The following is a 27,511-nucleotide window of genomic DNA, read 5'->3' as shown; positions in this document are numbered from 1 at the left end:
AACAGTTTGGGGGCCAAGAGGGCGCGGCCACGTGAGCAGGAGCCTGCAGTGAAGTGGACGAGAATATCAGCACCGTCTGGGAGGTCCAGGAGGTGACAGTGGCGCTGGCGTGGAGAAGGTCCCCAGGGTGATGCTTGAGGCTGCTGTGGAGAAGAGGACCTTGAGACCGTTGTCAAAGTCCTGTGTGAGCAAAGAAGGCACCACGGGGCCTGTGGCAGGTAACGTGGGTGAGGAGGGGTGGGGAGGGAGAGCAGCAGGAATCGAAAGGATTGGGGGCATTCGAAGGATGGTGGAGGGAGGGCCATGAAGGGAGGGTCAGGGGGAGAGGAGGCCGCTGGCACAGGCTGGCTCCTCACTCCTCGTGAGGGAGAGCCAATGGTTTTCCGGACCCCGCAGGGTGAGAGCTGCGTGTCCCAGGTGTGCGTTAGGGGAACCCCGTCTCCGTTACAACAAGATGGAGAACCTGGGAGGCTGTGTTTCTGGTGTCCCGGACACAGCCGGCCCTCTGGAAGGGATGTGGAGGGGGGAAGGGGAAAAACAGAGCTGTGCTCTTTGGGATGACCCCCTTATCTTCTCTCGCGGGGGCTCCTCACCCCCTGCCATGTCTCCCCCAACCTGCCTCTCACCCACCTCGTCAATGCTGGGGGTGGCCCACTGCTCTCAAGGTAAAGTCCCTGCTCTTTAGCCTGGTACCCAAGCCCCCCTTGGAAAATTATCGTCTACCGCCCTCCCCCCACCTCACTCTCGTCCTAAATCTCCGCACAGCAGAACTCCTTAGGTCTCCGAGGGCGCCACCGTGCATCAGGCCTCTGGACCCCCACACGCACCGCGCCCTCTGCCCGGAACACCTTTTCCATCTCATGTGCCTAGAAAATGCCAACAAGTCTTTCAAGCTTCTCTGGAGAAGCTTCTCTGACTCCCTCCAGGAGTGGTGATCACCCCTTATTTTGTGCTGTCACTTTTCCCAGTCTTCCTTGTCTTATAAATCGGTCTGTCCCACTAGTCCCGGAGCCCCTCGGGAAGACAGACAGTGTGACGTTCGTGTCTCCACCCTCCATCACCAGCCTGGTGCCTGGGATACAGTCACACTCAGTTAATATTTAATGCACTAGAGGACAAACTCATAGCTAATTACAAGAGCCAGCGCGTACTAAGTACTTGCTATAATTCCTAGCACTGTGCTAAGCTCTTTAAATCCATCACTTTTGGGGCGCCTGGGTGGCTCAGTCGGTTGAGCATCTGACTTCAGCTCAGGTCATGATCTCGGGATTCGGGAGTTCGAGCCCCATGACGGGCTCTGTGCTGATAGCTCAGAGCCTGGAGCCTCCTTCGAGTTCTGTGTCTCCCTCTCTCTCTGCCCCTCTCCCTGCTCACACTCTGTCTCTCAAAAATGAGTAAATGTTAAAAATAAAATAAAATAAATCCATCACTTTATATTAGCCCCACGAGAAGGGTAGTGTAGATACTGTCCTTATACCCATTTTACAGATGAAGGGACTGAGCCTCAGGGAGGCGAAGTGACTTGCGCCAAGGACGTTGAGCTAGTTGGTGGTAGAAATGGGCTTTGAACTCAGGGGTAACCGAGCTAATCGCTAATGCAATTAAGCATTATCCTATATTGCCCCCATGAAAGAGAGAATAACAAGATCGCAGAGATTAACAGGGTCGGGGAGACTAAGGTTTGTGGGGGAGTCTGTGATAAATTGATATTAACAAAGTCAGTTTTGTGTGTGTGTGTAACACGGATGGCCACGGTCACTGTTGGTTGCCTGCCCAGAAGCCCATTGTCCCTTCTTCAGTGCAACAGAGTTCTGCTTTTGTCCATGAACACTCTTCCCCACATAATCCTGATTGGTCTAAGCTGATAGCATCATCCTTCTTGTCTGCAATTGGTTCACTGGTGGACATGTGATCCGGTTAGCTTAATTAAAGAAAATTGTGGTCAATATATGTAACACAGAATATACCATTTTAAGCATTTTAAAATGCCAGTTAACTCTTTAAAAACAGACTGCTGGACTTGTTGCTGGACTTAGTGGGGAAAGATGTGGTGCCTGGAGCTCTTGCAGCCATCTTGTGATCAGGAGGGCAGTAGCTGTGGTGCTGAGGATGATAGAATGAGAATATAGGAAAGAATCTGATTCTCGATGTGGTTGCTGAGCTGCTGGATCATTCCTACCTCTGCCCTTCTTGATAGATGAGATAATAAACCACCCTGCTGTCTAAGCTATTTTGAGCTGGTCTTCTGTTACTTGTAGCTGAAGGTATACTGGTAAGGTGACAACCCCGCTGGGAGAACAGTTCTCACCTGGTAAAGGATGACGTAAACTATAAGGAACTTTGCTGATCTCTAGGAGCTACAGCCCAGGCCTGGATCCACTGACCTTTGGTCTTCTAATGAGAAGGGTGATCTTGGTTTGGGTAAGGAATGATAATGACCTGAGATGTCATCTGAATCAGCTGGCAGGATCTACAAAAGGCACAATCCTAGCTGTCCGGAGGTTCAGTTCACCAAACATCAGTTAGGTATGTTCATGGTGCTGGGGTCCTCAGGATGAATCAGACACAGGTTTTGCCCATAAGAGGCTCACAGTGCAGTGGGAGAGACAATCACAGGCCAGTGATGAGTGATGTATAGGTCTACACAAGGTCCAGAGCCTGACGTGCAAGGTGGCTGGGTGAAACTTCATGAGGGCATTTTGAAAGACAACAAGAGAAAGGGTCAGAGAGAAAAAAAGCATTTCTTGGAAGAATGGACAACATATGCAAATTCGGGACAACCTGGCTCCCTCGGGGAAAATTACAAGTCATTTAGCGTAATGGCAACCGGGTTGGCCACCTACAGGTCATATGTCTCTGGGCAAATATGTTTCTGAGGCTCAGAACTCACATTTATAAGAGAAAAAGAAAAAAAAAAAGGAAAAGCAAATGGCTGCAAAATTAGGCAACAGAATATACATGCAAAGCACAGGGCTTGGCATATATTAGGTGCACAAGAAATGCTCTTTATTTTCGTCACATGGTTCTAATTCATTATCTTCCCTGACCCAGGTGGTTTTCTTCCCTTTCTCACTCATTCCTGAGCCTAGTAGTGAGGCCCCCCAACTCCCGCAGACTTTTCCTCAGGCAGGAAACCCGAGCCCACGGCCTGGCCTAAGACATCTTCTAGGGCTGGATGGTTTGTGTGATTCCTTCTCTTCTCTCTCTTTTTTCCCCTAAATGCAACAAAATAAAACCAAACAAAAAGCCCAACGCCTGGCGTGGCTTGTCAGGGAGTTATGCAAGTGTGTAAAAAAATAAAATAAAATAAACACTGCGTTTTCGGCATTTGGGGCTGTTTGATTAGGCACGGAGCAGAGCCAAGGGCCGGTGAGACATAGGGAAAGCTCAGGGCAGAGTGGACAGGGGAGCGGCTTTGAGAGGGAGCTGGGGGTGGGGGCAGGAGGAACTTGGAAATGGCTGTTTGCCTCTTGCAAACTTGGCAGGGCTGTGGCTGAATGAGCCCAGCCACTGGGCATTTGGGACCCAACTGCTCCACATTCTTTGGCCATTCACCATCCCTGTTCCCTGGCCACCAGGACACTCCAGGGGTCATTCCATCTATTCCCCTGTCACTGTAAAAGACCCTGCACCCTTGTCTCAATAGTTAGGGCTCCCGCCTCCCGTCCTGAGGAGATCCCACAGCCTGTCTTGATTACTCACCACCCCTATCCGTGTCCCCAACCCCCCCCGCCCCCCCCCCCCCCGCCATCAGTATAGCTTTTCTGCTCTAACTTAACTCCTGCTAACTACAGTTTTAGCCCATTTTCCTTTAACCAGTCTGAAATGAAGCTGGAGAACAGCTGTTTGCCGCCCCAAGACGTGAGTCTCCCTCCCTCCCTTCATCAGGCTTGACTTCAACATCATGTGGGTCCCTGTGGGTGTCCGCAGCCCTTCAAGACACTCCACAGGCATTCACAGCTCCCCCGCCACTTACCAGGCTGTTGTAGCTTTCGTTTCACTGAACCCTCAAAACAGATGAGGCTCAGAGAGGTTAAGTCACTTAGGTAGGGCCACACAGCTGGTAAGTGATGGAGCAGGGGGTTGACTCTGGGTTTTATTTCAGAATTCCCCCTCACTCTTCGGCAGCATGTCCGTGTGGAGGCGTCCTCGCCCGGATTTACCAGAATCTCACAGCCTCACATTTCCCCTGAACTGGGAAGATGCTCTGAAGACTCTACCCTGAGAGGAGGAGGGCGTGGCCAGGACCACGGGCCCTGTCGAGCCTGTTCCTTGTCACTTTCTAGATTCCTGATAGGGAAACTGAGGTTTCGAGAGGCTCTCAGACCCAGTTCTGACCCCCACGATGCCTGGAGCTGCGGCGGGTGCTGCGGCTGCGTGGAATCCCCAGGGTGCGGGGCGTGGGGAGGGGAGGAGGCAAGGGCAGAGGGTCTGCGCCAGGCCCCAGAGGACATGTGCCGCGGCCAGCCCCGCGCTCCAGCGCAGCGCCCCAGCTGCGGGCAAGCGCTTGCGGGAGGGGGCTACGGACTCCCGGGCCTGGCACTCCAGTCCGTTTTTTGCTGCGGATCCCGGCAAGGGGGGCCGGCTCGGGGGGTGGGACTGCAAAGGGGGGGGGATTCCCTCCCTCGTGCGAGCGGAGGACTGGCCCCTCTCCGGGCTGGGAGCTCCGGCCGAGCGGAGGCGCGACGGAGAGCACCAGCGCCGGGCGGAGAGCGGGGAGCGGACCGCCAGAGTGGGGCTTTGCGGAGAGCGAGGGCCGGACCGAGCCGCCCCAAAGGACCGATGCGCCGGGTGGGGCGCTGGCCCCGGAGGGCGTGAGCCGCCCGCAGATTGAGCAACTTGGGAACGCGCGGGCGGAGCGCGGGCGAGCCGGGCGCCCAGGACAGTCCTGCGGCGGGCGGGCGGGTGAGCCGGCCGCGCCCTCGCCCCTCCCGGGCCTGCCCCCGCCGCGGCTGGCAGCGCGGAGGTGAGTGCCCCCGGAGCTGCCCCGTCCTTCTCCCTGGCGCCCCCTTTCCCGGGACCCGGGGCGCCGCGGGCCGTGCCGTCGGGGCTCCGCCGAGCTGAGTGCGGGGGGTGGGGGCGGGGGGCGACAGCGAAGGGAAGGAGACTTCTGACTGCGGTCGGGTCGGAGGGCGGGGGAGGGCACCTCCCGGAGCCGCTCCTGCTTGTCCCGCCACCGTCATCCCTCAAGCCAATGCGCAGCCCCCTCCCGGTTGCTGCCCACGGTTCCCCTCAACCCCGCAGCCCCCGGTGACCGTCTTCACTCTCAATCTCATCCCATCTGACTCTGACTCTGAAACTGACCGAAGCTGATCGTTCTGGATTCCCCAAACCCATCCGCCCTATTCACCCCTCCTCCCCAAGCCAGAAGTTCTTGATCCCCTGGTGTCATCGCCTCGGATCCCCCTGAATCCCATGGCCCCTGGCTCCCCCCACCCCAGTCCCGCAGCCCGGGTCCGGGTCCGACGTGGCAGGCAGCTAGCACGGCCTCCCCCAGTGCCCTGCGAGGTGGCGCGACTCCCTGACCCACGCGGGTCGGGCGCTGAGGGACGGGGGTGCTGCTTGGTCGGGGAGAGGTGGGGGCTGTGTTCGCCCGGGGTTCAAAGGAGGGCAACGACGGATTCTGGGTGCGGGCGCTTGGGGGCAGGGCTTTTCTTGTGAAACTGGCCTCTTAGACTTGAAGAGTCCTCTTGGATTTGGGGGGACAGCCAGAGGTCCGCCTCCCCTCCCCCTGCACCTGCTGGGCCTCTCCCGGATAGTGGGGAGGGAAGAAGAATTTGCGCGCGTGGGGCGCAGATGGAGGGACGTGAAGGAGCCTTTCCCCAATGCCCTCGGTGTTGGGGGGTGGGGGGCGGCCCCAGCACCTGGCTTGGCTCCGGCCGACACGCTAATCCCGACAGGTCGGGCAGGCACGTACTTGGTCCCGCCCCCCGCCCAGCAATGCTTCTGCCCCCGCCCGCCAGCCGCGAAACTCTCCACCCGTAGCCGGTCCCGGGGAGGGTTAATGAGAAATTATCGGGATGGTTTACATTTTTGGGTCTGTATCCGGCCCCGGACGGAGTACCAATTTATCCTGATAGTGTTACAGGCAAGAAGGTGAAAGTGACTCCAACCTTATGGGGGCACCGAGTCCCCGCCCTCAGCTCCACCCCCGGCTGTGTTCCCCTCCGCAGCCTGTGCCCTGCCCTTCTCTGGCGAGACCACCTAACAGGGAGGGCACCGCCTCTCTCCTGGGTCTCCCGCCCCAGCTCTGCCTCTGCCGCCAGTTCCTTCCCCACCTCCGGGGTCAGCTCCCTGTCCCTTGCCTCGCCCTCCAGACACTCAGTCCTAAGGTTGGTAGCCCTGAGACCCGTAACCTGTCTGGACCAGAAAAAAATTGGGAGTAATTCTACTTCCTTCCTAGAGTTGTGCTCAGTGAATGAGGGCCTAGCGCATGGCAGGTGGTGCAGGTACCTGATGAATGTGAGCCTTTCACCCTGACCCTGGCTGAGACAAAATGCCCTTCCTTCCCCCCCCCCCCCCCGGGGTGCCTGAGACCTTGATTACTGCCAGCAGTTCCCATCGCTGGCTCTGCCCATCCAGGGTAGTCTGTGTGTGTCCACTGCCCTTGGGGGTCGGGGGTAGGACGGGCAGGGGCTGGCTGGAGCTAGCTGGATGCACCCACCTGTGATCTTCTGGGGCTGGGTTCTACCGTGTTTTCAGTCTGTGACCTGTCCAGCTTTAAAAATTGCATTTCACATGCGATTCTGAATTTTCAGCTTCTCTTTTTAAAAACATCAGAAGGTCTGACCATATGAAACCATTATTTCTGCCCATCGACAATCGATCAACTGAAAGTGCTTGAACTTTTCCCCATCCAGTGATAGGTGAGGGAGGCCAGTGTCATTTGCTCCAGTGAAATTCCTATGTGGATCGTCCTGCCCGTTTTCTAGCTGAGATCGTGGTTCCATAGTGATTCAGGTGGGAGAGGGCCAGGGTGAGCATGGCAAGAGCCAGGCTGAAAGCTAAGCCAGGGTGGGGGTGGGGGTGGGGGTGGGGGTGGGGGCGGGGAGGATTGAAGGGAATAGAAGGAAAGTAGAGGCAGGGCAAGGAAGGGAGCTGACCTTTGCCGAGCACCAAGCCCGATGTGCCAGGCACCGAGCCAGGCAGACACAGGAGATGCATAGGAGACCTTTCCTGCTCGTAGGACCCCATCGATACTGATCGCAGAGTGAGACCCAGGATTTAACACCAGTTGATCTGCGTGGCCTTCTCCTGCAGTGTTTGTCCGGTGTAAGGACCCACGGCACCCCGAGCATGTATCTGCCAGGGGTCCCAGGACCTCACTTCCACACATGCCTCAATTAAAAGTTAACCCTGCCATGCTGAGTGATCGCATTGGGGCCAAGGCAACTGACCATAAAGATCCAAAAATGGAGATTGCGTAACAGTGCTCAGCATCGTGGTTGGGATCCAGATGATACCAAAACAAAATGAAACGCCCGTCTCGCTCTTTAGATGACCATTGGCGTGTCGACACAAAATTGTGTCTTCTTGGTCACAGAAAATACAACAGCTCTGAGCGAGCCGTTCTGAGCAGCGGCGTGCATTAACTCGTTTAAGCCATGAAAAACAACCACCCTCTTGCAGATAAGGACACTGAGGCGACCGCCCAGTCCCACCTGCGGTAACCGCTAACACATAGCGTGGCCAATACGGTGATCTGACTTCCGCCCTTAACCATCGTATGTTCTCCGGGCCAACCTCTGGCTGAAGACCCCAGTTCGATAAGCTCAGCCGGATGACGGTGATTTGTAGGCGATGGAAGTGTGTGGTAGGGGCTGGGGAGCATGGGAGGCTCTGGCAGTTCACGCAGGGAGTACTGGAGGGGCATGTAGGGGCTGGCATTTGGGGGTGGCTGGGGGCGTCTCCCCTGGCTCCGGCTGCAGCGCCAGGTGGGACCCGTCAGCCTCGTGTAAACACTTCTCCGGGCAGCTTAACCACTTGAGTGTGACTGGCCTTCAAAGCCGGGCGGGAGAGGCCGAGGAGGGAGGTGCTGAACTCCCTCGTGGGATAATGATTTATCTCCCATGCAGGTGGGCTCCCTGGGGCCTCCCTGAGAGGTGAAGGGGAAAGAGACTGGGATGGGGTGGGCGGGGCACTGCCACTCTAGCATTTCAGATTTCTCATTCGTAAGCCAAAAACTCAGCCAACTCTCAGAGCAAGCCTGTGAAATAGGCATCTTTGTCCCCATTCTATAGATGAGGAAACTGAGGTTCAGGGAGGCTCAGTGACTCGTTCAGAGGCATCTAACCAGCAGACGGGAGGGCAGTGCTTCCCTGGCATCTCCAAAGCTTCCTGAAGGCTCGCTGTTTCCTTCTATCCCTGGGTGAGCGTGGGTGGGTCCGCACCAAAGTGTTCAGGGCAGTGCTTGGGCAGACCTCTCTGCTGGGAGAATGTGTGGGAGCGCGCGATCCTGAGCGTGAAGCGGGGTTTTCGGCCTCGGACTCCCCGGTCGGGCTCCAGACACATTTCACTGGGGAGGGACCAGCTCCCCCTGCCCCCATCACCCGGCCAGCGGGTCCAGAGACCTGGCTCTCGCTGGGCTGGGGGATTATCCCCATTCTCTGTGTCTCTGGCCAGGGCGGGCATCGCTGCCTCTTTTATCCTCTCACAAAGGCCAGGCCCGCGGGGCCTGCTGTGTCAGAGTTTCTGTGGCGGGGGGAAGCCTTACTTCCTTTTCTCCCACCAAGCCCAGAGGGCCACGCAGAGTCTGCCGGCTTGTCGGGGGCCACTGCTCTAGCCCCACAGGTGAAAGGCACAGGGGTGACTCAGCACCGGGAAGAGAGGGCTGAGGGGTCCCTTACAGAAGGACAGAGAGAGCTCCTCTTCTAGAGAGAGGCGATTGCTGCAGCATGACGTCCGTAGGATAGACCTAAAGAAGGACTTCCAGTTAGAGCCCGGCCAACATTGGGCAGGGGTGGGGCCAGCTAGTTCCCAGTGATCCACAGATTTGATCTGTCTACCATATTCCAGCTGCGTGGGTAGCCGGCTCCAGTCCCAGGTTAGGGGACTCTGCAAACTTCCTGGGAGAAGGGGCAAATTCCTTCTACAGGGGTGCCAGGTGGGGAGCTTGTAACATTCAACCATTCTGAGTTCTCACAGTCTCCTGGCTAAGGAGAGCCACAGGGGAGGGTAGGAGGTATAAACTGGGGGGGACCGTGTGGTTCCCCAGAATTAACCTTTCTTTCTCCTCCCCTACCAGGTTGGTTTTTGGAGGCGTCCCTGCTGAAGTGACAAAGAGTTCTCCCACGTGACACCCCAAGGTGCCTTTGAGGAACGCTCTCTGGACCTCCCTATGGGCTGAGGAAGAAGTTGCCTCCCCACGCCCTCTCTGTCCCCAGCTGAGATTATGGTGGATTTGGGATACGGCCCAGGCCTGGGCCTCCTGCTGCTGACCCAACCCCGCAGGCGTTAGCAAGAGCCCTGCACTGTCCGCCCCCCCTCCCCAGAGACCACCCCTCCTACCAGGGGCCTGGAGTTGGCGAGTGACTATGCGGCTTGGGCTGTGTGTGGTGGCCCTGTTTCTGAGCTGGATGCATCTCGCTGCCGGCAGCCGGGGGATCAAGGGGAAGAGGCAGAGGCGGAGTGAGTAATGGAGCGGGGCCGGACCACGGCTGGCCTTGGGAGCGGGCGGGGGCCGCCTGGGGACTAGAGGGCCATCGGTGGTTTCCTTCTCTGATGACCATTGCAGATTCTACTTGTCTATCGCCACTTCGTACTTTCCTCAGTAGATTATCCTGCTTGTGGATTATCCAGCTTGTGGATTGATTTGGGGGAGATTACCCACTCTGCAGATTACCCACGTTGTCTGTTTTCCCCTTTGTAGACTCTGCTTTCTAGATTAACCTCTCTCTTGTGAGGATCCAGTTTGTGGATTATGCCCCTTTGACATAACACCAGCTTTGTGTGGTATCCATGGAGATGTGTCCCCTACCGCTGTGGCCTGGGGTTCATGGTCCTCTCCTCACCGACAGGAGTTCAGGGCTCTTTTCTTTGAGTCTTGGCTGGAGTGCAGCCCTCAACCCCTTGGGGCCAGGAACTCTGCTCAGCTTGGGCAACGGCTTTCCCTGCCCAGATCACCGGGCAGAGACAGCGGAGCAGGGAGGCTCGTGAAACTATCCACTCCCGTGGTTTTTAACTCTGCCCGGTGGGATTCAGGGAGCCGCACGGGGGGCTGAAAGGGAGGCAGTGGGAAGGCGTCTGGCCCCACTGCCCACCCAACCAGAGTGCCTCACTCTTCCCTGCTTTCGGTAAGATTCCACGTAAGATGTCACTGGAAAGAAGGGTCCTCCCAGTTTAAAAACTAAACCGAACTAAATTCTATTATTGTACAGATGGGGAAACCGAGGCTAGGACACGGGAGGAGATAATAGGCCTAAAGACACAGGGTCGGTATTGGAACGTAATTAGTTCCCGTGAGCCCAGTCTTCCTAAAAACAGAGCTTGATGGAAATCGCGACTGACTGGGCAGCCCTGAGAGCCCTCGGGCCTCAGCCTGGCTCCAGCAATGGGGGACCCGTACCTGCCCAGTATGTAGTGGGAGTGGCCACTGTGTGTATGGGACCGTGCCAGGGAGAAGGAGGAGGCCGATGTTACAGACCCCAGGGCCTGTCCCCCATAAAAGATGCCACGCCCCCAGGCCGGAGGCTCCACAGAAGTGTGGCACAACCAGACGGAGGCCCACGAGTAAAGGTGGAAAGGCAGTGGAGTTTTGTCGGGCCTCTGCGGGAGCGGCCAAGGCCAGAACCCAGCCCAGGGAGAGAAGCTCAGAGAATTGGTGAAGCTGAAAATCCCCAGCTTAACAAACAATTAGAGACGGTTAGGTTTAATCAGCAGCGAGGCCTTGATTTTCCTCCCTTCCTCTCTGTTGCGGCCAGCGTTTTGGACTCCATGGGCCAGATGCGGTTTAGCGGTTCATAACCAGTCTCCTCTGTTTCCAAGATGGGAGAGAGAGAGAGAGAGAGAGAGAGAGCAAACGGGAGGGAGGGACGACTCGTGCTCCCGCGACGCACACTGGCGGTCACGCTTCCCGCTCGCAAGCAGAGCCACGCATCCCCCACCTCCCTAAGCCAGGGGTCGAAGAGCTGGGTTCAAGGCTTTTGTACAGAAAAAAAATAAGTGAATAAAAAGCACTGGCCTGAGCCTGCAGAAAGGGCTCGGTCCCTGCAAAGGGCCATCAAATGCAGCAATTTGGATGGGTCTACTTTTTTTTTTTTTAACGTTTATTTATTTTTGAGAGAGAGAGAAAGCGTGAGTGGGGGCAGGGCAGAGAGAGATGGAGACACGGAATCCGAAGCAGGTTCCAGGCTCCGAGCTGTCAGCACACAGCCCGACGCGGGGCTCGAACTCACAAACTGTGAGATCGTGACCTGAGCCGAGGTCAGACGCTCAACTGACTGAGCCACCCAGGCGCCCCTAGTCTATGTGAGATTTTATTCACATGTATTTATGTGTCGTGAGCTCTTTGTAAAACACCAAGCTCTGTATAGACTTTGGGATGCACGTCACTGTTATATAAACAACGTGTGGGCCATCTTGCGCTCGGGTTTTCAGGGTTGAGGGGAGGGAAGAAAGAGGCCCAAGATGTGGTGTGTGGCTACCCTGGCCTCCTAACCACTGGACGGCAGAGGAGGCTGGCTGGCTGTGCTGTGAGCCTCTGGTCTGTCGACTCTGCCATCATCTGTAACTGCGTGTCAGTAGGGCTGTTAGAAGCCACCCCATGCGGCTCTGATCTGGAGGCACACACCAGTTTTGAGTCCAGAAATGGCTGGTCGCGTGTCTGATGGTCTCCCTGCCTGGAGGGGGAGAGACTGAGCGAAGTGCTCTTCAGTTGTGAGTTACGAACCCTGGCAGATCGACTTCCTCCTCTCCTGTTCGCTGAGGACGCATCCCCTCCCTGAACCCCGTCTTCACTCACTCCGCTTCTTGTCTTCTCGCCCTCTCCGGAATGCCTTCCCACCTGGATTTTGTGCCCCTCACCCTGCCCTCATGTTCTCACTACTCCTGGCATTGAGGGCTCCTTCCCCTTACTGAGACCCTTCTCCTAACTGATTCCTGGGCCCCTTGCTTAGTCCTGCTCCCATGAAGCCCCCATTCCTTCACTGAACCCTGACTCCCCCATCCAACCCCATCCAGACTTTGTGGGGAAGTGAGATCAGGGGAGACTTCCCGGAGGAGATGACTTTAGTTCTGAGGCTTGAAAGAGTTACTCAGGCTCAGGAAGTGGCAGAGAATGGTCCAGGAAGAAGGACCGATTTGAGCAAAGACACGCAGGTGTGAAATAGTGTGATGTGGCCAGACCCCCCCCCCCCAAAAAAAATAGTTGTGGATGGCTGAGGGGTAGTGTTGAGAAATGAGGAGGGTAGGATCAGCTCAGGGAAGCTTTCCAGGCCAGGTGGAGAAATCAATAAGGCCAGATGGGTCTCAATTCTGCTGGTAATAGGGAGCCATTGAGGGATGTTGGGCAGGGGTGTTTTGGCTTTAGGAATATCAACTTGCAGGGGTTTTGCACAAGGATGAAAGAGCCACACAGGCTGCAGGGGAATGGCGGGGGGAGGGCACAGCCTTGCCTTCCTGGCCTGGGGAAGTGGGCTTCACTGAGGACTTGGGGGAGGGCAGGCAGAGCCGTGGGAGAGGGTTTTGTGAAGAGGTTGGGAAGCAGGCTCCATCCCTACTCCGAGTGCCCTCCACTTCATCCAGCCCACCCAGCCTCCTCAGCCAGGCTGCGGCCCTCCAAGGCTGCCTCCCCCGTGTGCCTCCCTCCATCGTAGGCAAAGGGTCCTTTCATATGGTGAATCTGGCCATGCCCTTCTGCGGTCACCTTCCCTGCCAATAGGAAAAAGCCCTATGTTCCATTCTGTGAATGCACTAGGATGTTCGGTGCCTCAGAGCCTTTGCACAGGCCGTTCCTCCTGTCTGGCACACCCTCTTCACCTAGCCGGCTGGGTAAGGGAGTGCCTTTCATTACTCATCCACTTACACGGTGCTAGCCAGCCCTGCCTGCCGCATCCCTGGGTGGGCCTTTGTTTATATCTCCAGGTCCCCAAGCTCCTAGCACTTCTGGGCACGTGTTAGGTGTGCCATAAACGTCTGTGGAATGAACGAGCCTCGGTTTTTCCCTTTGAATCATTACGCGCCCCCCAACACCCACCGTCTTCCTTGGACCCCCCCCTCCCACACACAGACCCCCCTCCCTATGGCTGTCCATTGCCCCACTGCCCGTGCATTTGTCTCACTAAGCCGAGAACAGCGTTGGGTTCCTATCCTTCTTGACCAGCATCCCTTTCCTCGTTGAACTTCCCAGCTTCTCTCTGAGCCCCTCCTCCTCTGCTGGCCTGTGAAGCAAGCGCGGCCAGGCTGCTCAGCCTCTGCCCGGGAATGCCTCTACTTCCACGGTGGAACCACGGATGCCCACGGCTTCCACGGACAGATCCCCGGGTTCTCTTCCCGGCTCCGCGGCTGATTTCTTGAAGGAGATGGCTCTTCTTCCTCTGCTCCTCCACCACTGCCCTCTGCCCTCGCCCCCACCAGGGGCGCCAACCCCTGTCCTCTGCTGCCTCGTTATCTGACACCTCAGCAGCCAGGGTCCTGCCCAGGGTGCTCTCCTCTTGGCTTCCACTGAGTTAGGTCCCTACCTGTCTGGTTGCCCCCTCGCAGCCTCCTAGCCGCCCTTCTTTCTTCTGTCCCTCCCTTAACTTCCTAATTCCTCCTCTCACCCTCTGTGCCCACTGTCCGCTGCCTCATGGGCCCCCATGCCTTCGGGACTGTTTTCGTGCCAAGGACTCCACATCGAGGTCTCCAGCCAAGGTGTTTTTTCTCTCGAGCTCCAGAGCTACGGGCTCGACTCCCTCATAGACACCTTCCCCCGGATGCCCCACAGGAACCACAACCTCAACCCATCCAAAACCCGACTATGCATCATCTCCCCCACCCAAACCTGCTCCTCTTCCTGCGGTCCCTCTCTCGGTGAAGGGCCAACAGCCACCCTGTCACGCAAGCCCAACACCTGGGAGTCACCCTCGGCTTGCACTTTCCCCAGCCTCTCGGCCCCACATCCAGCCCATCACCTGGTCTGGTTGCTTCTCCCACCTGAATATCTTACCTATGTCTGCTCCTTTGCATCTTCTTGGTTCAGCTGTGTCTCTTCGAGCTGAGGAGTCTTCCTGCCTCCAGATTGCCGTCCCCGCAACCCTTTCTCCATACCATACAGTGATCCTGACCACGTCTCCGATTTTAAAGCCCCCAGTAATTCCTCACTGCCTGTAGGGCAGTGTCCAAACTCCTGCGTACAGGTTTAAGACCCTTCCTCATCTGGGCCTGCTTCCCTCTCCAGCTTTCTGTCTTACTCCTCCCTCTGTGGTCCACCACCCCCCCCCCATGCTGATTTCAGACCCCGAGTGCTCCACGCTTTCTCTTGCTGTGTCACTGAGAGATCCGAAGAGAAACGCACACAGAGATTTGTTGTTGGTTGAATGCGAGGAGGATCGCAGTATTCTGAGGGGCCTTTTGCAAATCTGTCCTTAACAAAAGTGACAAGGACGGAATGAATGAGCATGGGGACATAGCTATAGTGGCCGGCAAATGGGACACCTGGATCAGTTCAATTATTGAAACCCAGGCAAGATGGGGTGCCTGGGTGGCTGAGTTGGTTAAGACTCCCGACTTCGGCTCAGGTCATAATCTCGTGGTTCACAAGTTCGAGCCCCGCGTCAGGCTCTGTGCCGACAGCTCAGAGCCTGGAGCCTGCTTCGGATTCTGTGTCTCCCTCGCTCTCTGCCCCTCCCCCGCTCATGCTCTGTCTCTCTCTTTCTCAAAAATAAATAAACATTAAAAAATTAAACAACAACAAAAAAGAAACCCAGGCAAGAATAGAGGGAACATTCATTTCAACAATGTATTCAGTAAGAATCTTGCATAACAGAGGATGTAATGTCTTGGGGATAGAAGCAGCACCTAAAATCTGCAGTACCTTATTAATTTGTAACACAGCCGAATAAAGACTCAAAGTGGAAAAGTAGTCCCCAGGGCTCCCGCATAACGCCAATGCAACATGTGAGTATTTTTGCTCTTAGAAGAACTAAACCAAGAACAATATTAATTGTTAAGTGCACTGGTCGATTAACACTGACTCTATGCAACTAAATTCTATACTTAAAAAAAACCAACAACAATCGACTCCTACTTCTGGTCCCCACGTCACCCGGCGTGGTCCTGCCCTTGGCCTTCCTAAACTTCGTTCCCTCTGCCTGGAGCACGTGCGGGCCGCGAAGCCTTGGCCAAGTCCCGTCACTTCTCCAGGTCCTCCCCCGTAAAAATGAGGATGATAACATAATAACAGCACCTGCTTCATGGATTGTGCGAGTTAAGTGAGTGAACACTCGATGACCTCTGAGGACAGATTCAGTTCTGGACGCTTGGTAGTTAGCGGCCGTTGCCGTGGTTACCGCATTGTTACATGGTTGTGTTCGTCATGGTCTTTTTCGCTTCTTCTGCTCGCCTTCTTAACTCCAACTCATTCTCCTGTTCTGAAATCAGGGATCACTCCTCCCAGCAGCCCTCCAGAGTGGACATCCTCATGTCCCTCTCCAGTGGTGGCAAGGGAGGCACACTAGACACTGTGTTTCGCCCCGGGTCACAGGCTGGGAACTTGGCTCCAGCTCTAGGTGACTCGGAAGCCTGAGCTGGGGGTCCACTATGCTGCGTGTAGTGGCAGTGGTCCCGCCGTCTGTTCTGATCCTCCCGGCCCTCCGTCTGCAGCCCGTGTCTCCAGCCCCTCGCTGCAGGCTGGGTCCTAAGTGGCTCATAACCTCTCTCCCTGTCCCCTTCTCCACCTGCTTGCCTTCCCATGGAGTGAGCCTCCTTTAGTGACCAGCCACACTGTTCTGCCACCTACCCTAGCGCTCACCCCAGACTCCTCCCCCCTGTTGGTCACTTCCGCCTACCGGTTATAGTCCCTAAGCTTCTCTCAAATCTGTTTCTGTCCATCTCCAACTGAGCAGAATTTTCTTTCAGACATTCTCATCTTCCTCATCTGGATGAGCTGGTCCACTTCCTTCCAAATGGTCCTTCAGTCTCTGGTCTCCACCCACGCTGCCGGAAGAACCTTCCAATGTACAAATCAGCCCGGGTCCTGCACCTTGCCGATAGCTTCCTCCTGTCTAATCAGCTCGGAGAAATGTCCCAGGAAAAGCTCTGCAAAACAAGGGTTCTGTGGCCAAAATGTTTGGGAAACAAAGCTTCCTCTGTCCCCCTCTTAGGGAGCCACTGCACAGGAGCATAATAAAAGGGTTGAAGACGCCCTACAGTAAAGAATCCTGTTTAGACCTGTGGGACCCAGCGGTTCTCAGTCTTACCTGACGTAGTGGCTTTTTCTCCACAGCCTTTGATGAACATCTAGGGGAGAACATGGTCCCAGGAATGCTCTTTGGGAAACACTGCCTGGCAGGATCAAGTTCAAATTCCTTACCGTGATATCGAAAGCTCTTATCTTTCGCCATTCCCCTCCCTACCCCTCCTGCACCCCAAATTATCTGCAATTCCCCTGGCTGTTTTACACCTCTGTGGTCCTGTTCCTAGAAGGCTGTGATCTCTACTTCCTAATGGACAAATCTCTACGGATTCTTCAAGAGTCGGCCCAAATGGCGCCTCCTTTGTGACTCCTTCCCTCTCTTCTTTTTGGGGTCACTATCGCCAGGCCTGCGGCTGTCAGCATTTGCCCGTCTGCAGGTCTGTCGGCACCACCGAAAGATCAGTTTGGAGGGTCAGGCGACCTCGTGTCCAGGCCCCTGGCGCTCACACTGCACAGGGTACTTGGGAGGGGCTCGGGGAGTGTTGGTTAAACAAGTCCATAAAGGAATGACATCGAAGGTTTGAGACCCCGTGCGGGGGCTGGAGATCACACCGCCTCAAAGGATGGCCAGGGTTTCTCAACCTCAGCATCAGTGCCATTTTGAACCAGACAATTTCTTGCGGGGGCCACCCCGTGCATTATAGGATGTTTCGTGGCATCCCTGGCCTCTCTCCATACCGGTAACAACACCCCTCCCCGGAGTGACAGGTCCCTAGACGTTGCTACATATCCCCTGGGGAGCAAAATCGTCTCTGGTTGAGGCCACTGTTCTGGACATAGTTATTCTAGTTGTTTTCCTGTCTCTGACCAGATGATCCTTTGCTCAGATAGCTTAACCCATTGTCCTTCTTGACCTTAAACCTTTCTCAAGGCTAAAAAATACCCGCCTTCCATACCTGAGCCTTCGTACCTGAGGCTGAACCTTGCGTCCTCTGGGGAGGGCAGGGGTAGGTTCTGGGAAGCGTGCGGCTTCAGCAGCTTCTCCCGGAAGGGTAGAGCAAGCCCGGAGAGCGAGCCTGTGTTGTGCCTGGAGCTAGAGAGACACTTAGGGTGGACGAGGGCGCTTGCTTCAGGCATCTGTGCTAGTTCCCTTGAGAGATGATGCTGGGGAGGTTTACAAAGCAGTCTTAAAATGTTTATTCATTTTCGAGAAAGAGAGAGACAGAGCGTGAGCGGGGGAGGGGCGGAGAGAGGGGGAGACACAGAATCGGAAGCCCTGAGCTATCAGCACAGAGCCCGACGTGGGGCTCGAACCCACGACCCGTGAGCTCATGACCTGAGCCGAAGTCGGACGCTTACCCGACTGAGCCACCCAGGCGCCCCTATGAAACCGTCTTAAAGAGGTGCCATCCTGGCATGTGCCTCCTGAGAAGCACAGTCATTGCGCGGGAAGAAACCCCAATCTACTCACTTCCCAACCGTGTGGGGGCCTGGGAAAGACGGTGGCCTCGCCTACAGCCCCTCCTTCCCCCTGTCCCACCCTTGCAGTCAGTGCCGAGGGGAGCCAGGCCTGTGCCAAAGGTTGTGAGCTCTGCTCGGAAGTCAACGGCTGCCTCAAGTGCTCGCCCAAGCTGTTCATCCTGCTGGAGAGGAACGACATCCGCCAGGTGGGCGTGTGCTTGCCCTCCTGCCCTCCTGGCTACTTCGACGCCCGCAACCCCGACATGAACAAGTGCATCAGTGAGTGTGGGGAGGGCTGGAGAAGGCTCTGGCCCCCGGGGGAGGGTGCTTCGACCGTTGGTGGCCGGCAGGAGGAGTAGAGGGGACACCGAGGGGTGGGGGGCAGGGATGAGGCTCCTGATTCAAGTAATCCAGCTGCCAGCCAGGCATCTCAGAGGGTCCATTCTCCTCTCCGGCTCAGCGGGTCCACCTCAGAACCACATCTCCTGCCTCCGGACGTGCACCCACCTGCACTCCCGCAGGGTCCTGAGCCACTCACACCACCGACTGGAGAGCCGGCCTCTCGGCCTCTCGTTGTGACGCCTCCGGTCCATCCCATAACCACATGGTGCCCGCCGCCTCCCCTCTCCCTCCGTCCTCACTGCCATGGTCTCACCCAGGCTCCTGGCACCTCTCCTCTGGAATATTGCAGGAGCTTGTTTATCTGTCCTCCAACCCCACCCTCCCTCCACACCACAGCCAGAAAGCCAGGTGCTTCTGAGATGTGTGTCCTTTCCCAGGACACTTCTGCTTGAACCCCCGCCCCGGGCTCCCCTGACTGCGGGGAAATTCAAGCCTCCCCTGCCTCCGCCCAGGTCTTCTCTCTGGCTGGGGTCCGCTCTATCAGCTGCAGCTCCGTGTGCTCTAAGGCACGGCCCGGCCCACCTCTGTTCAGGCTCACGGTGGCACCCTGGGGGACAGGCAGGGAACACACTCTGGTGACCAATGCCAGTGCGCCTCCCAGTTGGTCAGTGCCTCGGAGTTTAGAACGCATTTCCAGACCTCCTATCAGTGGAGCCTCACAACAGCCTTTGGAGGGAGGTGGGACCTAAGTGACAGGGGTCCTTCTTTTGGATGACAACGGTGTGGCCTGGAGGGGGAAATGATGGCCCCGAGATCGGCCCTGGGTTCTAATCTCAACTCTGCTTCTCACTTGTTGTGCAACATCGGGATTTTGCAGCCTCTCAAATCCTCATCTTTAAAATGGGAGTGGTAGTTTTTACCCCCCTAGGGTTGTCATCAGAGGCATATAGAAAGCCCTAGACGTCTGGCGCTCTGTAAGTGGTACCTGCTGTTGTCTTTACTGTATTTCACCTGCGACCAAACCCAGGAATCAGCAAGAGAGGAGGGAGGCTAGCGGAAGAAACAGAGATAAAGCCAAGAGCCCAGGAGGCACAGAGGAAGGGTGGGGTGGGGTGGGGTGGGGTGGGGTGGGGAGCTTGTGAGGCTAGAGGTGGGGCCCTGGGGCTGCCCTCTTGGTCCTTGGGGTATTTGGGGTAGGAGTTCCTGGCTGTGCCAGCTCCTGGGAAACTGGCAGCCCCAGCTTCAGGTGCCAGAGACTGGGAGGAAGTTAGTCCTGCCCACGATCTGGGAAGGGAGAGGTTGTGAAAGGCCCTGCCTACTCTAACCCCCACCCCCCACTTCCCCAGAGGAGGGAGAGCTGGCAGGAGGGGATGGGGAGGGACCCAGGAGTCCAGCCGGGGTGGTTCTTGGAACCAGGCCTTACAGGGGGAGAGGAATTTGCCCTGGGATCTCTCCTCTCCCTGCCCCCCTCCAAGCAGACTCCTTTCGCAGGGCAGGAGGGGAACCAGAGCGTGGGATGTCGTGGGTGCAACGGAGAGAGGAAACCGTTGTATCCCTCCGTTCGACTCTGACCCTCTGACCGGGTGGCCCTCTAGGGTGCCACGACACGCTGGGACCCTTCTCTCTCGTCCCCACTGATCCCACAAGGTGTCCTGCCCTCCTCCTCTGAAAACAGCTGTCTTGGGCCTCACCTCGGTTCCAGGGCCTGGTGTGGGGTTTGGGGTGGAGTTAGCTGACTGTCCCTGGCAGACCCGAAGAGTGGCCACTTCGGCCTCCTCCCCCCACCCCGTCCTTGCCTTCCCTCCCACAGTCATGGCAGCTCCAGGCCAGAGTCCTGCCCTCGGGGAAGTGTGGGGGGGGGGGAGGTCTGCCCTGGAGGGGGGGCTTTGGGGATGGGAGATGAATCAGAGGGCCCCCATCTGGCCCTCTCCTCAGAGTGCAAGATTGAGCACTGCGAGGCCTGCTTCAGCCACAACTTCTGCACCAAGTGTAAGGAGAGCTTATACCTGCACAAGGGCCGCTGCTATCCAGCCTGTCCCGAGGGCTCGGCGGCTGCCAACAGCACCATGGAGTGCAGTAGTCCTGGTGAGTTTGCTGGGAGCTGCGGGCAGAGGGTGCGGGACCCCAGGGGAGGGGCGGGCAGGGTGGTGTGGGGGGCAGGGCAAGCCTGGGCTTGGGGGGGGGGCGTGCAGCAAAGCTTACCCCCCACACACACCCACCCACGACCCTGTGGGGTTTCTCTGCCCTCTGCACTGAAGATGCCTCCAGGCACAGAGCAGGTGGGGGAGACTTCCGTGGAGAATTCTGGGTCGGGGGAGGAGGTGTGACCCTCCCCCCCTTTCTCTCCCTCTTCCCTCGCTTCCTGCCAGCACAATGTGAAATGAGTGAGTGGTCCCTGTGGGGGCCGTGCTCCAAGAAGAAGAGGCTGTGCGGCTTCCGGAGGGGCTCTGAGGAGCGGACACGGAGGGTGCTCCACGCCCCCGGGGGAGACCACGCTGCCTGCTCCGACACCAAGGAGACCCGCAGGTGCACAGTGCGGAGGACACCCTGTCCTGAGGGTGAGCTGCGGCCTCGGCCTCCCCAGGGCTGGGAGTCAGGGACCGCCACAGAGGTGCGGCCGCTTCCGCCTCCTGCCTGTCGCCCAGGGCCAGATGGGAACCCCAACTCTGGGTGCCAGGTCCCGGCAGAGAGCAGTCCCCAGGACTCTGTGTGGTGGGAGCTGGGACCTTCAGTGTCCACATCCCTCCAGTTTCCCCATCTCTCGGGAGCCAGCAGAAGTTTGGCACCGGAAGGACCCTTGGAGGTCAGATGGGGGCACAGAAGGGGATGCTAAGACCCAGAGAGGTGCGGTGATGTGACCAAGGTCACACAGGCAGTAGGCGGCAATGATGGGGCAGCTGGCCCTGGGGGCAGGGGAGTCGGGGGCTGTCCTGCTTGTCCTGAGAGCGGCACCGAACATCTTGGCCCACTGGGTCCCGAGGTCTGAGGAGGTCACAAGGATGAGGAGGGCGTCTGGTTCGTCGAGGGGTGGAGGGTGAGAGGCTCCCGGACCCCCGTCTCTGTGCCCATGTTGCAGGGTCCTCTGAAGTAGCCGCCAGTCAGAGGAAGCCTTGAGGGGTCCCCAGCTGCCTAAAGGCAGCGACTCCAGCCCCCCTGCTTCCCCCGCCCCGCTTCCTCACCACCACCCCCCCCAAGAGCCCTCGGCCATGCCCAGGGCCACCTCGCTTGCTGTGGGACATCCTTTGTTGACTCTTCCTGCTGTTGGGGTTGCAGGGCAGAAGAGGAGGAAAGGTGGCCAGGGCCGGCGGGAGAACGCCAACAGGAACCTGAGCAGGAAGGAGAGCAAGGAGGCGGGCGCCGGCTCCCGGAGACACAAGGGCCAGCAGCAGCCGCAGCACCAGGGGACAGCGGGGCCGGTCACGCCTGCAGGGCTCACCTAGGGGCCTAGGGACATTCTTCAGCCTCCAGGCCCGTGCAGAAAGAGTCCAGCGCTGCTCTGTGTGATGAAAGCTTTACTGAACTGGAGCGCTGGGGGCACAGCGTTCACACGCTCTCCATACGTATACAGACACACACACACACACACACACACACACAAGGGTCCATGGCCAAACATGCAACCAGCGTACATGTGTGCATCCGCGCGCATGCGCGCACACACACACACACACACACACACACACACACACAATCGAGGCCACCGGATGACACTTTTATCTCCCGGACGTCACCGTGTGAACAGGGTGGGGAGGTGGAGGGGTCACCTCCGCCTGGCAGAGGGCCCAGCGTCACAGACTTGGTTTGCGATGCTCCCAAGGGACATGTCAGAGAGACCATTTCCCCGCGTGCAAGCCCAAACAGAGTGGAGCCTTCTGGAGGAGCTGATAGGATCAGTCCAGGGTGGCAGACAGGAACCAAAGCTCAAGGCCTGTTCAGCATCTCCAGCTGTGTGACTTTATCATTGGAGAGTATTGTTACACACCCACGATCCGTGTCAGGGCTGCCCCGACTCTGAAAACTGCTTAAAAGTTTATTTCAAATTAAAAACAAAACCAAATGACAACAGTAGCCACAGGCAGCACGTTCCTTTTCAGGGTCCAGGGGTTGGTGGGGTACACGGGAGCAGGAAGGAACAGGGCTGAGTTTTGAAGAGATCCCCTAATGGCCTTCTGGACGGAGGGTCCAGAGCAGGAAGAAAACTTTGGGGATACTCTGAGGGTGATAACCAGCTTCTCTACATCCTTATTACTCAGAGTGTGGTCTGCGGACCGGCATCAACGTCGTCACCGGGCAGCCCGTTAGAAGTGGGAGTCTCGGGTCACATCCCAGACCTGACGAACCAGAATCTGCGGTGTAACGAGGTTCCAGGTCCCTGACGTGCACATTCAAGTTTAAGAAGTACTGCTCGGATTACCTCTGCGGACGGAACCAAGGTCCTGGCCACCTGGCCACGGGAAGGGTTCTGGTCGGCCGTGCAGGAAGACTTGCCATCTGGGAGAGGTAGAATCTGCGTCCTGGGGGGGTTAGTGGCACCCTAGGGGCCAGGGACGCCCAGGTTGTCTGGGATGGTTGGAAACCCTTGGATCCCAAAGACAGAACGGTGGGTAGAATGACCTCTTGTGGCATCCCCAAGTGTCCACTGGTAGCCTAATGGGCCCCGGGCCCCGGACTCAGTGTTTGGTTTCCAGGGGGAGCCAGGCAGGGACCTTGCCCTCACAGAAGTAGAGGTTGGTAGGGGTGACAGTCATGGACCAAGGGATCCTTCCGATAAGTGTGTAATCACAAATGGGTGGAGTTGAGGCCAGGCAACCCCTGGCACGTACACATAGCTATGAAAGTGAATTAAGGTGAATCGAAATAAGACTTTATCTCAGGGAAGCTTTTCAGAGAAGGTGGTATTTGAGTCAAGCTCTGAAGGGTGAGTAGGAGTTAAGACAGAGAAGGAATGGCGTTCTAGACCAGTGCTGTATGATAGAAATATCATATGAGCCACTGATGTCATTAAAAAGTTTTCTAGTGACCATGCTTAACGAGTAAAAAGAAACAGGCGAAGTTAATTTTAATAATGTCTGTTATTTAACCAAATAGATGCTAAAATGTTACCTCTTTAACATGTAATCAGCATAAAAATGATTAACAACATCTTTTACATTTTCTTTTTCAAACTAAGTCTTCACCACTCTGTGTATATTTACACTGCACAGCATATCTTAATTTGGACACGGAATCCTCACCGGAAATACTTGATTTGTATTTAGATTTCAGAAAAATTGAAAAGTAGATTCGCATACTGAATTCCTGGTTCAGGAATAGTTAACGGTTTTCCAACTATTGAATTGAATATGTTTTAAATTTTAAATTGAATAATTAAAATTAGATAACAGTAATGATTCAGGTCTTCAGTTGTACCAGCCATGTTTCGAGGGCTCACTAGCTACATGCTACTGTGTTGGACAGCAGAATTGTGTATAGGGGGCACTGTACATGCAAATGTCCTGTGGCAGAAAGGAGCGTGGTGTTCAAGGGACTAAAAAAAAAAGCCAATGTAGCTGGAAGGCCTGGACGGCAAGTGAGGTGAGAGGATTCCAGAAAGATCTCCCAGAGTTGGGTCTTTATTCTGAGAGCCAGGGGAAGCTGCTAAAGGATTTTAAGCAGCAGGCCAACATGCCCAGATTTGCATTTTGCAAAGAACCTGGAGGCTGTCGTGTACAAGACAGATTGGAGGGAAGCTGCCTAGGGGGCTGTTGCTGTCATCCAGGTGAGAGGTGTTCGAGACACGGACTAGAGGAAAGGGAGACATGTGGATAAAGTCAAAAGGCATTTGGAGAATGAAGTTGGCAGAGTTTGGTGATAAACTGGATGTGGAAGAGAGACGAAAGGGAGAGGAGGCTTCAAGGACGAAGTTCCCATTTCTGTCTGGAACACTCACAGGTGAGACGGGGAACCCATGAGGAAGACCAGTTTGGGAGGAGAGGGTTTGGACCGTGGTGAATGTCAGGTGCCTCTGAGACATCCCGGTGACCATGGCGAGTAGATGGTGTGTAAATGCAGATGCAGGTCTAGCGTGTCCGGGGCAAGTCTGAGCTGGAGCATAAACTAGTATAGAGCAGATAATTGAGGCTGTGGGTTTGGAAGAGGTCGAATAGAAAGAGCGCCGGGGGAGGAGCGCGCTCAGGACTCAGCTGTGTGGCCCTCACAAAGATCAGACAGTGGGGAATCAATCCCGGAGGACGCACAGCAGAAGCAGATGAGAAGGACCCAGGGAGCCAGCGAGCAGGAGAGAGATCACGGGGACCTAAAGTGCTCAGAGACCACGTAAAGGAGGACTGGAAGTCAACCGTCGGACTTACAACACGTGTGCCAATAGTCACCTCAGCGAGAGCCATTTGGAGGGCTCACGGGGGCAGAAATCGGTAGAGACGGTTCCTCCAGGAAGTTTAGCCCAGAAAAGGGGAGAAGCAGGACAGGGGCTGGAAGGAGGGATGGGGGTGGAGAGAGTCCTTTTTTTTTTTTTTTTAAAGGTGGGAAAGACTTGAACATGTTTAAAACCCACTGGGAAGTGTCCAGTTGAGAAAGAGGTCGAATCCACAGGAGAGCAAAGGGGAGACGAGTAGTGGGAGACCCCTGGCGGAGAGCCAGCTCAACAGCCAGGAGAGGTGTGTGCCGGGGAGGGAAGGCTAGAGGTCTGGAAGGTGGGGGAATCTCAGGTGCGTGCACCTGACACCCTGTGGGATCCTCTCTCTGCCTCTGCCCCTCCCCGTTTCTCTGACAGTCCTCCCCTTTCCCTCTTTTTGGCCCCCTATCTTTCTCTGTTCCCACCTCAGCCCCCGATTCTAGTTGTGCACGCCGTTGTTTCTCTCTGTTCTTCTGTCTCCCTTCTGGGCACCAACCCTAAGCCCCGCCACGTCTTGGCTGCCTCTGGCTCTGATTGGTCCTGATCTCCCAGATCCCCTGGGTCCCCAATACGCAAAGCGCAAAGCGTAGCCATGGATCAGCAGCCTCGGAGCTTGTTAGAAACGCGGAATCTCACGCCCCTCCCACACCTAGAGACCCTGAATCTGCCGTAGAGCCCCGAGTAATTCACGTGCATGTTAACTCACGGGCATGCGCGTTGCCTGCAGCGCTCCTCTAAACACCCAAGCAAAAAATCAGAATCTTAGCAAGATGGAACGATCTGAATCCTCCTGCAACTCCTGTGTCACCTTGGTGTTACTCTGAGACCTTCAGCTTCTCCGCATCCACTCCTTAGGCTGCTCCCGAAGCTCTAGGCCAATGGGGAAAGGACCATGACACAGGCTTCAGCGGGGCCTGAGTTTCCACACCTGCAGAATTACGGGTGGGAGGGAATTCTCCTGATACCAATATGCCGGGCACTTCTAGATATGACCTCTTCTTGAAAAGTTAGCCCCGCCTGGACCTACCCCTGTCTGTCTCACTCTATCCTTTAAAGACTAAGAATGTGGTTTTGAGCTGGTGGCGGGGTGTGGGTTCCACACGGTTGGGGGGGGGGCAGTGACCTGTGCATGGCCCTAGATGGAGCCCACCTGAGGCTGTGGACCACAAGGCTTGACCAAAAGGCACACCTGGTGATTTTCAGGCACACCGGAAAGAGGGAGTGTGGTTGAGATTCCTAACCCTACCCCCCCCCACCCCCCCGTTCAGGCAAACACAGCACATGATTTTTATGTGGCCATTATGTGCCCACATTGTCATTTGGGAAAGGTTAGTTTTTTCCTCCACAAGGTCGCAGATCTGCCCAGACTAATACATCTCTGTCACCTTACCCAGTGCCAGCGTGGGTATGTTTCAGACCAAGTCTCTAGAGAATGGATTTGTTTTCCACTTCAGGATGTTGAGTGATGGAGTTGTTTTCTGGATTTTTTTAAAGTGGTTTTTCCCCCTCTCTGGTTGGTTTTGTTTGGTTTAGAAGGGCGGTGAGGGAATTTAGGAAAAGGGTCAATTTCCTGGGCCTTGATTCAAGCCCTTGACCTGGGCCCAGGCATTTAGGTGCTTGATCTTGTTCCCTGGCTTCCCATAGCTGTAGTCCAGACCAGACTTAAACGGACGACAGGTGGAAACCCCAGCGAAAGGTGTCAAAGGAAGGAGAAAACAGCCAGCAAGGACAGCTTCCATTTTGGAGGATTAAAGAGATTCATTGCGAGGGGGGTTGTAGTACAGTCTGGCTGGTAAAAGCCAGAACAAAAGCCTCGTTATAGGGGAGTAGGGAAGATCTGAAGGTGAGATGCCTCCAGGGTTGCTGAGGCCGAGCATACCAGAGCTGGGTGCACCTGCTTTGGTGTGGTGTGCCTCCTGGCGCTCCCGAGGGAAAGAACCGACACAGGGTGAAGAATAAACAGGTTTTGGCTGGAGGCTTGCTTGAGGCTCCTTCAGCATCGCATAGACCCCGGGTGAGCAGCCACTGAAGGGGCTGGGGGCAGAGCTACAAAACTCTGGTGTCCCCGTTTCTCCGGCACCTCGAGCCTGCCAGGTTGGTGGTGAGGATAAGAGACCCAGGCCTGTGGCTAGAGAAGGTGGCTTGGGTCCTACCCTAGAGCCCTTCCAGAACTTAAGTAGGAAATTGCGAAACAGAGCTACATTTTGAAAGAGAAAGTATGTGAAATATGGTTCCTCCCTCGCCTGTTCGCTCTCCCGGAGCTTGGTGCAGGGAGGTGGGTGAAATGGATTCCTGGCTAGACGCAGCCGGCTGCGGGAAAGAGGGCACAGCCAAGCCCCCAAGGGCCCCTCAGGCCAGGCCACCCCAGCTGCCAGCCTTTGGTTATTGATTATTGTGATCGGGATGTACTTTTGCCATCTGTGGAGCATCAGCCTGGCCCGTGGAGAAGGCCGGCTCCTTGCTCTGGCCGAAAAGGCTGGCTTCTGAGGGCTCCCTCTGCAACCCAATACGTACCATGGGCTGCTGATTAAATACTTGGAATGTCTTCAGGTTGAGCGAGGCCTATCCATAAAATGGGAGGCATTTTGGCAGTTCCAAGGCCCCTGGCACCCAGTCTTGGCACTAGCCCGGCTGTCTTCTTCAAGGAGCTGGGGTGGGCTTCCCGCCAGCATGCTTCCCTGGGAAACATCGAAGTGAGTTAAAGTCAACAATGAGTTCATCTCCAAAAGGAATAAGCCGGCAGCCTTCAGGGCAGGGGAGCAGGAGTGGGGGGGGGGACAGGGATTTGGGGGCAGCGGAGGGGGTTCCGTGATGCTGGAACAGCCAGGCCAGATCCAAGCCTGTCAAACAAGCTGGCAGCTCAAGGAACAAAGAAAAGTGCTTTCCCAGGCCAGCCCTGGAAAGCTCACTTGGCAAAAGGTGGTCACAATAAGGGTGTCACAATCCTGGGGGCCAGGGGAAGCGTCCTCTCAAGGATTGGGAGC

At 56.2% G+C, this 27,511-nt stretch overlaps 1 protein-coding gene across 4 annotated transcripts; it reads left to right on the top strand.

Moving 5' to 3' along the window:
* Positions 1–22,201, top strand: RSPO1 (R-spondin 1). Of its 4 annotated transcripts, none has more exons than XM_086716501.1 (6): positions 1–218; positions 9,245–9,627; positions 17,879–18,070; positions 20,069–20,218; positions 20,503–20,691; positions 21,407–22,201. In XM_086716501.1, exons 2-6 carry the CDS (start codon positions 9,534–9,536, stop codon positions 21,571–21,573), a joined length of 792 nt encoding a protein of 263 aa, XP_086572627.1. In that variant the 5' UTR covers positions 1–218; positions 9,245–9,533; the 3' UTR covers positions 21,574–22,201. The 4 variants fall into 4 exon arrangements, with proteins under 4 accessions (XP_086572627.1, XP_086572625.1, XP_086572628.1 ...); XM_086716499.1 differs by lacking the exon at positions 1–218 and adding an exon at positions 4,644–4,966; XM_086716502.1 differs by lacking the exon at positions 1–218 and adding an exon at positions 8,233–8,368.
* The last annotated feature ends 5,310 nt before the right edge of the window (positions 22,202–27,511 follow it).

The sequence above is a fragment of the Puma concolor genome, chromosome C1 (assembly GCF_028749965.1).
Source record: "Puma concolor isolate L17-30 chromosome C1, mPumCon1.1.hap2, whole genome shotgun sequence".
NCBI classification, from domain to species: domain Eukaryota; kingdom Metazoa; phylum Chordata; class Mammalia; order Carnivora; family Felidae; genus Puma; species Puma concolor.
Note: the sequence above shows the minus strand (reverse complement) of the source record. Positions and strands in the feature narration are given on the sequence as shown.

Bases quoted from the DNA above. Each gene is read 5' to 3' on its own strand.
- RSPO1 (XM_086716501.1), top strand. From the start codon at position 9,534: ATGCGGCTTGGGCTGTGTGTGGTGGCCCTGTTTCTGAGCTGGATGCAT. The intron at 9,628-17,878 runs GTGAGTAATGGA...CCACCCTTGCAG, and splicing joins GGGGAAGAGGCAGAGGCGGA to TCAGTGCCGAGGGGAGCCAG. The intron at 20,692-21,406 runs GTGAGCTGCGGC...TTGGGGTTGCAG, and splicing joins GAGGACACCCTGTCCTGAGG to GGCAGAAGAGGAGGAAAGGT.